Raw genomic sequence first — 11,585 nt, 5'->3', positions numbered from 1 at the left:
GCACATTGACACACACATGAAAAATGATAAAGGTTTGGGCGAAGTACACGGATACACACACAGTTTTGCCAGTTGCGGGTAGCATTACATAATTTCATTTGAGCAACGGCTCATGGCACTAAAATTAATGCAGTTCAGTTCAGGGAAAATCCGCGCGCACACTCATTTCAGTTGTAAGTGCTATTTTACACGTGGGTTGATTAATGGCAAATCAGCTGTGGATGGTCAAAGGTTTAATCATTGACAAGAACTCAAAAGGTTGTGAATGTTTTTATTTTTCTTTCTCTTTACGCGTTATCTTAACAGTTTACATGAAGCATACTGAAAGTTACTGCGTATTTTATTATAGAAATATCCTGCCCCCATGTGGCAACTTGCATTATTTGCTGGAACTCTGTTGTTGTCCATTTACAGTCAGCATTGACCAATCCGACGCGTTATTGGTGTTCCAGCTCTGACCGTTCTGTCCAATCAGCACAGCCCAAAAGCGCCTAACAACCGTTCATCCAATAGCGATGCTCGAAAAGAATGACGGAGAAAGTTAAAGAAAAGCGCTCGAGCCCAGGGCGCGAAGGGTGAAGTTTTAATCGTTTACCAACATCGGGCGGGAGATGGATGTATACATTTTGGCATTGTAAAAATTACCTTTACATTTAGATTTTATGACATTTTGGATAAAAGAGTGCGTTTTTAACATTAATACAGCTTTGGAGTGCCTGCATCGTGCGATTGATTAAGTTTCGTACCGAATAACACTCGAGACAACCTTAAGATGAGCTCTCTTCTGTCTGAGCGGGTAACGTATCAGAGCAAAATAACAATATATTGCTTCCAAGATACATGTAAATGACTACATATGTTGAACACATACCAGTTGACAACTAATTCGCCCAACAGGTGATAAAGATTTTGAATTAATTCATCAGGTTATTTGTGTTTAGCTAACCAGCTTAGCTGTTCATTTTGTCTTTTGTCATGTAAGTTAACGTTAAGGCCAGATGAACTGTGCACACTGTATTTGCTTTTTTATTTTAATTGTTGCCAATGTCGAATTACTTTTTATCATATTCTATTTAAGTTAGTGTTTACAACAAAAAAAAGAATAATTATTACGGTTTAGGTTGCTTTCTAGTTATAATGTAACGTTAGTTCTCGTAAAAGGTGTGTAACGTTAGTCACAATGCGACTAAAAATAATATTTGTATTCTCTTGTGTTTACAAAAGCACGTGATTAATTAACTTAAACTAGTTTTATTTTTTTGCAATGGAAGTCTGTCAAATAAGTATTAACATGCATACCGAATGTAACGTTAATATTTTATAGCCTGTAGATCTGGCTGAGGCGGGAACAGCTGCAAGTGATTCAGATAGTGGAATGGGCTCACCAAGGCAGGAGCCTGTGATTGACACCAACATGGTCACTGAAGACCAACAAGGTTAGTTGAAAATGATCTTCTTCTTTTTAATGGTGGAAAAGCAACTATTTGAGAATTTGATTCATTTATATATGTTGGTGAATGAGCAAAAGGAATGCTTTTGACACTTCTGAACAGTGGCACCTAAAATATATTGCGGGATGACCGATCCTTTTTCAACCATTATGTTTCAGAGTCAGATGAAGATATCATGGTCAGTCGGAAGGGCCGCTCTCGGAAGGCACTGCAGGACAGTGACAGCGATGGGGAGCAGGAAGAGACTGGGATGGCAAATGCTCTGGTCCTGTCAGAGTCCTGCGATGAGGAGACAAAGACTAATGAGACCGAAAGCATTAAAAAAAAGCGAGGAAAACGAGTACCCCGTATCTTAATGGACAGTGACGAGAGCGAGCCAGAGAAAGTGGAAGTCCAAGTCAAACCAAAAGAAGCAAAGAAAAAGAGGGAGAAGTCACAGAGACGCAAAGAAAAAGAGAAACGCAACATTGCCCTTGTAAAACGACTGAAAGAAAAAACAGAGGTGGGTGCTTGGAACATTTAAAAACTAGCCGTTTCAGAATTATTTGACTTAATCACTTTTGTTTGATTTTTTTTGTCTCTCTCTCATTTTAAGGAGGCCCTTCCAATCAAAGCATTTAATGACAGTGGCTGTTTGCTCGGAGACTCTGATCTATTTGACGCCCAGTTAGAGGAAGACTCTGAACCACAATTGGAAGGTGAAGAGGAAGAGTCTCTAGATGCTATCCGATCAGCTGTGAAAAAGAAGGCCAAACACAAAGTAAACACAGACTTTTGCTTTGACTGTCTGAAGTCACCACATGATTTGAATCTGTTATGGTTACTTTTTATTATTATTTATCTCTAGCCTCAACCGTCTGAGTTCAGTGGAGATGAGGAACATGAGAACAGGTCACCACGCAAGGTGAGATTTTATTATTATAGTGATATGGTCTCATTGATTGTGTTAATTGTGTATAATAAAATCATTGACTTGTTTTTAGGAGAGGAAAGCAGCAAAAGCTAGCAAGGAGGCACTCAAGCAGCTTCACAGTGAGAGTCAGAGACTTGTACGAGGTCAGTCATCTGCTAGGCTCACTAAAGGCGCTTTTCTACTACATGGTACAGCACGGTACTGTTCACATTTGGTTGGGTTTCCACATGGTACAGTACCTAGTTTTTTTTTTTAGTACCACCTCCAAGTGAAACGTACCGTTCCCAAAACATGACGTGTAAAAACGGTGCTGATCACAGATTGGTCGGAAAGGAATGTCACTACCTGCTTCACTGAACTTGAAGTTTTAGATTTTGCAAGCACATGATGACTTTATAAATATATGTATCTCCAAACGTGTGGTGTAGATGGGGTAAATATCACTTCAGGATAATATAAAAAAAATGCTTTCTAACACTTGTCTTTTTTGCAGAGTCTATGCTCAATCTTCCATATTATATGCCAGAGCCCAAAAGTATTGACCAGTTCTTCAAGAGAAAACCTCGTCCTGAGGGTGGTGCAATGGCTTTGCTCAAGTATGAGATCATGTCTATCACTAATGAACTAACTGATCTCCTGTATATTTTCATACAGTAGAATTTACCAGTGTAATCTTTTCCACTTGTCCTTAAGGTCTGCCAAGTACCAGGCTTGTATTTTAGAGCGCACTACACAACCACTTTCAGATCAAACCACAAGATCTCTGCACATGCCAGAGCAGCACTCAAGCCCTCCAAAAGAATCATCTCTGGGTAACCAGTCCTCCACCACATCCCTACCTCTAGAAGACACTGCTACCAGCACTCATCAGGACAATCTGACAAATGATAGCCACCCACAGACCTCAAGTGAAGCAGAAGTAGAACATGATATAAGCAATGACAAACCCAACCCTATGGGTCAAGAGAAAGAAACTCCCACTGAGCAAGAAACTGAGGAAGCCAAACACTCAGACAAGGACCAAGAAGAGCAACGGGTCTCAGTTGATCAGGCTCAGCCTGCTGCTCAGATGCTCAAACCTCGCAAGGATAAACTAGCCAGATTAAGAGAGCTTGGTCTAGATCCTCCTCCTGTAGCAAAGTTGTGTGCAGATGATGGGGCTTTTGTCCAGTTGGAGCCACCTCAGGAAAACCCTGGTGAGAGTTTTGGGTCATCACTTTTTAAATGTTCTTCACCCTTTTCCACAAATAGTAATTGATTTTGTGTGTGTATTATAGCTCTGAAAGCACTACAGGAACGCTTCATGAAGCACATCCAACCTGCTCCTCGCCCTAAAAGGGAGCGCACATTGCAGCTTAATGTGGTGAGGAAAGACACCGCCCCCACAGGACAAGAAGAACTACGCTCTGAATCAATCACAGTAACTGTTAATGAGGGAGAAGATGAGCCTGCAAATGTCAAACCAGGTATAATCACTATTTTTACCACAGTGCTTTGATTTCCAGGTATGGATGCTGTTATAATGCGTTTCATTTTTATTATTGTTCATTGCTTATATCTTTGTAGGTGAGAAACTGGTACTGTTGAAGTCTCGCTTGCAACAAGCCATGGCCATCCGCAGGAAGGAGGAGAGAGAGCGCAGAGCTGCTCTGCATCGCCTTGACAATGAGGATTGTGAGGAAGAAGAGGAAGCAGAGATGACAGAGTCAGAGGATGAAGAGGTACTAAAAATTGGCGTTCCTTTAGGATTGGTCAATGTTTTAGAATTTTTTTTCTTCCAGATTCCAATACTCTTTCACATGACTTTCCTCATTTTATAGTCATCAATTTTATTTTTCCATTCCTTTTTTTTAGGGTGTTGATGAATTGTTGGGTGGTGGTGATGATGAAGTGGAGGAGGGAGAAGACACTGTGGACAAAGAGGAAGGTGAAGATGAAGTTTCAGTAAAGACATGCCCTTCCCCTGGCTTCAAAAGTCCCTCTCCAACTCCAGCAGACACTGATGGAACATTGATGCTGTTTGCTGGCAACTCCTGTTCCCGCACAGGGTATGTGCATGTTTCCTAATTGGGCTGCAACACACTTTCTGTGTCCATACTAACTGAATGTCATCTTCTGTTCAGGGATGGTGTAAGGAGATTAGGAGCAGCTGGCCATGAAGCCGACAATAAAATGGGTGAGTGCATATGGATTTTACATACTTTTACTGTTTCTTATTTAAAACAATAAGTTGTTATACCTGTTGCTTTAACAACTGGTCACTTTTTTTGTATTGGTATTATAAAATAAATGTGAAATCAGACTGAATTTTCCTTCTTTTTACAGAGGAGGATGACACCCTTTCATTGGCTAAGGACAGCAGTCATAATAGTAGCTTTGAGCTAATGGGCTCAATGATCCCATCATACCAGCCAGTAAATAGAGCTGTAGGAAGAGGACTGTCCAACACTGCATTCCGCTCTCCATCTCCCTGCCTCTTCAGATCCAGCTTCCTCGGCTCTGCTTCAAAGGTGAGGGTCTCTTGGAACTCCTGAAATGAAGTTTGTTTGCAACATTTTTTCAAAATCTCACAGCATTTTACCACTGTTCCAGTCGTTTCAACAGCCTTGCAAGGGGAAAAAAAATCTCCCCATACAAATCTTCACTGAATGTAACAAACGCGTCTTCCTGATCTTAAATACACATTACAAGGTTTGCCAGTTTAGTAAGTAAATGATCTGTTAAATCAGTAAATAAAGACACCCTAAATATTTTTTCAGAGCTCTGGTAAGATGTCCGAACCCTCCCTCTGCCTCCCTGTGGAGGATTCTCAAGACCTTTATGCTCCCTCTTCCCCGAGTGAGTCTGCCCTCCCTGCGGCTGGGGATTCCCAGGGTCGCTTCTCACTGGAGGAGGACACCCACTCCCAGCTACTGGATGCCGATGGCTTCTTAAATGTCGGTCCCCGTGGTTTGCCTAGCCGTTCCCACAAACGGCAGCTTATACTAGACAGTCTGGATGAAAACGCCATGGATGCTAACATGGGTGAGCTCCTAGGGCTCTGCTCTGGGGGCTTCAGAACAGGGCAGACCCAGCCAGGGGCTACTCAGCCTGCAGCAGAAGATGAGCTTCTGGGTCTGTGCTCTGGAGCTTTTTCCACACAGCCTGAAGAGCCAGTCGTCAAGCCCATGGAGAAGAACAAGACCTTGGAGCCAGAAGCGCAACGAGGGGAGAGTCAGGGCAGCTCGGAGGCAGACATGGACCAGCTGCTGGCTCTCTGCTCTGGCAAGTTCACAGGAAGCCCGTGTAAGTCTTGTTATTTATAATGACGGTTAAAAGGACACTTGTTAAGTGTTGTAGGTAACAAATGCTATCTAACCTGTTTCTAGCTGCTTCGTCGCTGCGCTCAGTCTCGAGTCCTGCCTTTGAAAAGCCATCTGAAATGAACAGGTACTAAGCTATAATCAGTGTGCATGGATTCATTGCATATCCTTAAATTATAGTTTGTATTTTGTTGTTCCAAAGACTAAATTCTTTATACCCTCATACTGTCCCCATAGGAACAAGAACATAATAGAGGAAGAGGAGGAAGGTGACTGTGAGTTCCGGCTCCTGTCAGATGTAGACAGCCTCAGTGAAAAGGTACTCGGCAGATAAAAGAACTTTGAAAACATTTGGGGTTTCTATCGATTGGGAAAAAATGAGGGGAAAAGAAACCTGTAGCGTATTGTTCTGCCTGCACAACAAAAATCATACCAGCCACGGCTGCCTGCAGCTTCTCACTGACAACATAACGGCACTAAAAAAAATTCCACATTAATTTATTAATTTAATTTCACTCATACCAACCTCTGAGCCTCATTAAATGTCTAAACTTTAGTGGTGTTCTGTGCACCCTCTGTCGTACAAATTATTTTTGTATTAAAACTAATTTCATATGATTGGTTACTTATTTGTCTTATTCTACTTCTTATTACATTGTTTAAATGGAAATATAAAAGTTTATAAACATAATTTTTTTAACTTGATAGATGGAATGATCCCATTGCAAAGGTAAAAAGAAAATGCCTGTCACATGTCGCCTCGTATTAGGTGGCTAGAACTTTTGATTATTGATCAGAAGGTGCTCCTAAATTTAAGTTAGGACAAGCACTCCTAAAGAGAAAAGTAAGAATGGAGTCATGTGTATCAGCATATTAGATGAGAGTGAGAGTTATTAATTATATAATTTTGATTATTGGGTGCACTAACCCTTTAACTCCTGTTCATTGCTTAGTGCTGTAAACATTTTTTAATTTAAGGATGAAAATGAGGACAAATCAGATGCTGAAGAAGAAACTGAGAATGAAGAAGAAGAGGAGGAGGACGAGCAGGAAGAGGAAAGGGAAGCGGTCTTTGGACGATGCACTGGCAAAAAGAAAATGTATGCCTATTTTTGTTTTTCAGCACAATCTAAGTTGTGTAAGTTTTTGTTATGAACAATCAAGTTGTTTAAAACCATTTTAGTGTGGAAGAGATTGGGAATTGCTGCTTAATGAATAGATTTCATCTTATGTGAAAGTGATTTTATGTGTGTGTATTGATATCTGTAAATGTTATTTGTGTCCCAACAGCCGTTTAGCAGAGTTTGTGGAGTCCGAGGCAGAGTTGTCTGGCAGTGATGTGGGCAGTGAGGATGAGGATGATTGTGGTGGTGATGAATACGAGGAGGAGGAGATACAGGAAGATTTACCATCAGATGAGGAATTAATGGATCAAGTTAACAAGATTCACATGTAAGAAATGTTACCTTAATCCTCCTGACTTGCTCTTTTACTAGGTGGTGGAAGAGGTGAGTACTTGCAAAAGCAGCTGAAATGCTTGCTGGTAGCTTTGCATTTTACAGTTGTCTGCTGCTAAAAATTGTTGTAATATTAGTGTGCCACATGGGGGAGCCAACCTTTTTATCAAAGCTGCTTAGCTGTGTACTTCTGTCATGCCATGTGATCAATTAACTCCGTAGGTGTTATAAATGACTTAAATCTGGCTGCTTTTGTAAACAGTCTTAGTCTTTCACTTGAAACATGAGGCTCATTATATTCTTTCTACAGGAAGCAGGTCTTGGATGATGATAAGCGAAGACTGCGGCTGTATCAGGAGCGTTACCTCGCTGATGGGGATCTGCATTCTGATGGACCTGGACGAGCTCGCCGTTTCCGCTGGAAAAACATTGGTGAGTTCAGGTTGTGATCTGGATCCCACCCCTCAGTAAACTGATGTTGAAGAGTGTTTCTTGACAGTGCTTGTAGCAGCTAAATGGAGTAGATGTAGTAGAGTCTGACCTCTATTCATGTAGTTTTTTTTCTGTTTATTTTGTCCAGATGATAACTTTGAGTTTGGTGGAATGGGTCCTGATGGAGACGAGGAAGAGGAAGATGAAGAAATCGATCAACTGGAGTTGCGAAGACGTAAAGAACGGCTAGAAAGGGAACAGTGGATAAGAGAACAGGTGTGTGTGTGTGTAAGAAAATAAATGCTGTGTTTATGCTTGTGTGCTTGTGTCTGACTTGAATCCTGTTCTTTAGACTGAAGCTCAGGCCAAAAAGGGAGAGGATGCAGATGATGAGGAAAAGATTGAAGAGGAGGACAGTCAATTTATGAAGCTAGCTAAGAAGCTTACTGCTAAGACCCTTCAAAAGAAAGGTACTGACATGCACTGAGATTGTAAAGATTGCAGAATAACTATGCACTAATTCAGGTGTTCTGACAGTATTAAGGACTAGTGCTGTCACGGTACTAAAAGTTCAGTATTCGCTAGGGATGCACGATCATGATTTTTCTTGGCCGATTCCGATTTTTTACTAGCAAACTGGCCGATACCGATTTTTGTTTATCTCTTAAGCAACAAACAAAAAAGAAGGAAGGTGTGCATAAACAAGATGTTTATTTGTTATTCAATAGGCCAAACTGGCTTTTGGCTATTGAAAACAATAACCGTAACCATCTGAAATTAATAGCAGTAACTGCACAGTAAGTAGACTACATTCAATACATATACAGATGGTACAGACTTCAGCATTTAGCTTTTGTTTTTTAATTGGGTTGAAACTACATAGAACTGGCCTTAAATTAAAAGATTAACTGTTACCATATGAAATTAAAGGCAACAGCTGCATAGTTCTACACTCCAAACAACACATACATTCAATAACATGTTTCTTAATCAGCATTCAGTATTTGTTTTAGTTTTTACATTTGGTTTAAAAAAAAAAAAAAAAAAGCTTTACCAGTAAGAATGAAAAAAGTATGCTACATAAGTAAATTATTCCAAAATGTTAAAATCAAATAATGTTGGTGCGAATAAAACAGATGCAAAGTGTTTCATTCGTCCAAAAAAAAAGAATAAAAAGAATTAGGGTAATGATTCACATATATATTTTTTTACTTGAGCCAATGAAAAATAAATAACTATTGTCTCCAGTTAAAAGAATTATATAGATGTGAATCATTACCCATAAATGTTTTAATTGGATGAATGAAAGACTTTTTCACTAAGTCGATGTATTTTTAAGGTAAAATAAAAATAATCCTCCTATACAGAACTGACATTCACTTCTGTCTTTTCAAAAGTGTATGCAGGTTCTGCTTATTGAATATATATATATATATATATATATATATATATATATATATAAGCATTTCAGTTTTGTCAGTTTAGTCCGTTTCGTCTCTCATCCAACACGTGAGAAGTTGATCTGACCATCTTTTCACTGTTTACTACTCGTGTGCAGGGCGCAGACCGGTACAGTATACGCTCGCGCAGCTTTAGTGCGTGCAGAAAAGGTGCTCTTATTTGAGCACCAGTACAACAACGCTTCCTGCTATCTGTGCCTCAGACATGTAGCTCTGCACTTCCAGCGCTGATCGGCTGCCCGTGTCCTGTGCAGAGATTTCGAAATACTTCCACACAAATTACATGATAGCGAATGATTTCAATGTAGTCTGTGCACGCGGCCGCACTTCCGGAAAAATCGGCCAGAAAAATGACAAAAAACGTATTTTAAGCAAAAATCGGCCGGTTCCGATTTATGGCCGGTCAACCGGTGCATCCCTAGTATTCGGTACCGATACCAGTGAAAATCCATGGTTCTCTGTACCAATTTCAGTACCAAAGCAAAAAATATGCTAATTAAAAAAAAACACCCTTTTTATCACTAAAAATAAAACCAATGGCATTCTTTATACTTATTTACAATTGTGTTTAACTTCAGTCTATGTAGTAAACAAACCATTCATTCATTCACCCAGAGATGCACAGAACATGGAGGATTCATATTTCAACCAACTTTTGTGGCTTAACATTTACAAATACCTGTCCATATGGAGATTTGATTTGATTGATTTGATTAATTAATGCTGACTTTGACAAATTCCATGACTGTCTATATTAAAATGTACGTTTCATTTTCATGACTGGATTTTGATTTCCGTCCGCGTTTTCTGCTTCGGAAATCATAGCGCTGTATGCGTCAACAACCAGGTTGACCTGTACTCTGTACCACCGGTACTTACAGAAACCTTGTACCTTCACATTTTCATTTTTCTAGTACCGACTTGGTACCGCAGTACTGGGTCTTTTGACAACACTATTTAGGACTGAAGTGCTGATTAAGTATTTGTTTGCCCAATGATGGACTTTTTTCTCCTGGATCCACTTCTAAAACTGTCACCTGTTTACAGACTCTTCAGCTGCTCCTTTGCAAGAGAGGGCGGCTCCCAATACCAACCAGTTCCAAAAGCCATTTCAGCCCACTGTGGTCAGTATCCACAGCACACTCCCTCATTTTGTTCTCTACTTCCTGTGCAAATTTTTGTTTATTAGTGTTGATTTTTCTAGCATTTGTAATAGCAATTCCACTGTCAACTCGTTTAAATGGCTTTTAAGATGAAATGCTGTCACATATTTGTAATCTTTTGACTTGTACTTTTATTTCCAGGTCAAGAGAGGCTCATTACTCAGTCAGCCTCGAGCAGTGTTGCAAAAGTTAGCCAGCATCTCTGACAGCAATCCCTTGGCCCCTCGTAACTCACGAGGTTTCCTCTTCCAAACCCTGTCACCAGAAAAAGAGCCACCTGCATCAGGGGGACCCAGAAAACAGGTACTTTGTTTGATCATTAAGTTTTTCCATATTTACATTTTTGCAAGGATATTTTACTATGGATTTAGAATAACATTAAGTAGAACCAAAAGAAATTCTGATTGGTCCCTTGGTGCATTTTTTTTTTATTTTTATGTAGTTATTAGTTCTACCACCGGATGGAGCTGTAGTCCTAGAATATTTGTTAATTAAGATACCACAATTTGAGGTGTCTAATTACTTCACCACTCAAGATAAACGTTTTATTGTAAAATTATAGCTTTTAAAAACATCTATTAGACATTTGTTGTTAAGTATGAGTAAAAATGAGTAAATTAACTTTGCAGATTAAGAAAAGAGGACAGATGGACTCTATTAGCCCTGCTGCTAAGCGGCCATGTCTTGGGAACTCCATCAAACCTACAGGACCACCACGAAGTATTTTCAGCTATCTGGAAAACTGAAGTTGCTTCCACACTTCCCAGTGTTACTAACAATACATAATTATATTTTTGTCCCATTGTCCATACTAAATGCTATGATGTTGAAAGTTTGGCATGTTTTAGACTATTTGTATGTTGTATCATGTAAATATGTGATTTCACTTAAGTGGTGTAATTTTATTTGTTTTTATAAAATAGTGTATTAAAGTGTATTTTAAAATCATTACTTGCTATTTGCATTTTTAATGCCAAGATTTTTTTTCTTTTTAACTTGCTCAAACAGATGCCAAGAAATTTGTCTGGGTATGCTTCGGTTTACTGTGTTTTTGTAAGGGATTAATCCAGCTCCTTTCTGGAGTTGGAATTTCTTTTATGGAATTATTAAGATCAACCTTGCTCCAGGCTGAGAATACCGAGATCATTCTCTGAAGCCGCTGGATAATTTTGAGTTCATTTGTAACATGCGATTTTTTTTTTTTTTTTTTTTTTTTAAGCGAGTTTGGTTGCAGCAACATGTTGAGCCTCCGCATCACTCATTTCGTTTTAACCAATGGTCCCAAAAAGACATGCTCTTTTGAAGATAATTGACCTTGTCAAAAAGAAAACTAATTCCATGTTGCCTGCAAAGGCATGTAGTATGTGTGTGTGTATTAATATATGGAGAGCTTCTGGGCAACTGGTT

General features: G+C 39.5%; 1 protein-coding gene across 3 annotated transcripts; it reads left to right on the top strand.

Moving 5' to 3' along the window:
- Positions 1–55: 55 nt before the first annotated feature.
- LOC113120022 (claspin-like) lies at positions 56–11,126 on the top strand. 3 transcript variants are annotated; one of them, XM_026289831.1, is made up of 24 exons: positions 56–173; positions 1,325–1,436; positions 1,610–1,953; positions 2,047–2,211; positions 2,299–2,355; positions 2,435–2,507; positions 2,858–2,960; positions 3,058–3,560; positions 3,642–3,830; positions 3,931–4,085; positions 4,219–4,412; positions 4,488–4,540; positions 4,690–4,874; positions 5,124–5,649; positions 5,733–5,793; positions 5,904–5,985; positions 6,645–6,766; positions 6,957–7,118; positions 7,434–7,555; positions 7,704–7,831; positions 7,908–8,025; positions 10,063–10,139; positions 10,320–10,481; positions 10,808–11,126. In XM_026289831.1, the coding sequence occupies exons 2-24, from the start codon at positions 1,376–1,378 to the stop codon at positions 10,922–10,924; spliced, it is 3,759 nt and encodes a 1,252-aa protein (XP_026145616.1). In that variant the 5' UTR covers positions 56–173; positions 1,325–1,375; the 3' UTR covers positions 10,925–11,126. The 3 variants fall into 3 exon arrangements, with proteins under 3 accessions (XP_026145616.1, XP_026145614.1, XP_026145615.1); XM_026289829.1 differs by lacking the exon at positions 56–173 and adding an exon at positions 544–796; XM_026289830.1 differs by lacking the exon at positions 56–173 and adding an exon at positions 879–897.
- Positions 11,127–11,585: the final 459 nt, after the last annotated feature.

Source organism: Carassius auratus, chromosome 19, assembly GCF_003368295.1.
Source record: "Carassius auratus strain Wakin chromosome 19, ASM336829v1, whole genome shotgun sequence".
Lineage (NCBI taxonomy): Eukaryota > Metazoa > Chordata > Actinopteri > Cypriniformes > Cyprinidae > Carassius > Carassius auratus.
This window is presented reverse-complemented; position numbering and strand designations above follow the sequence as displayed.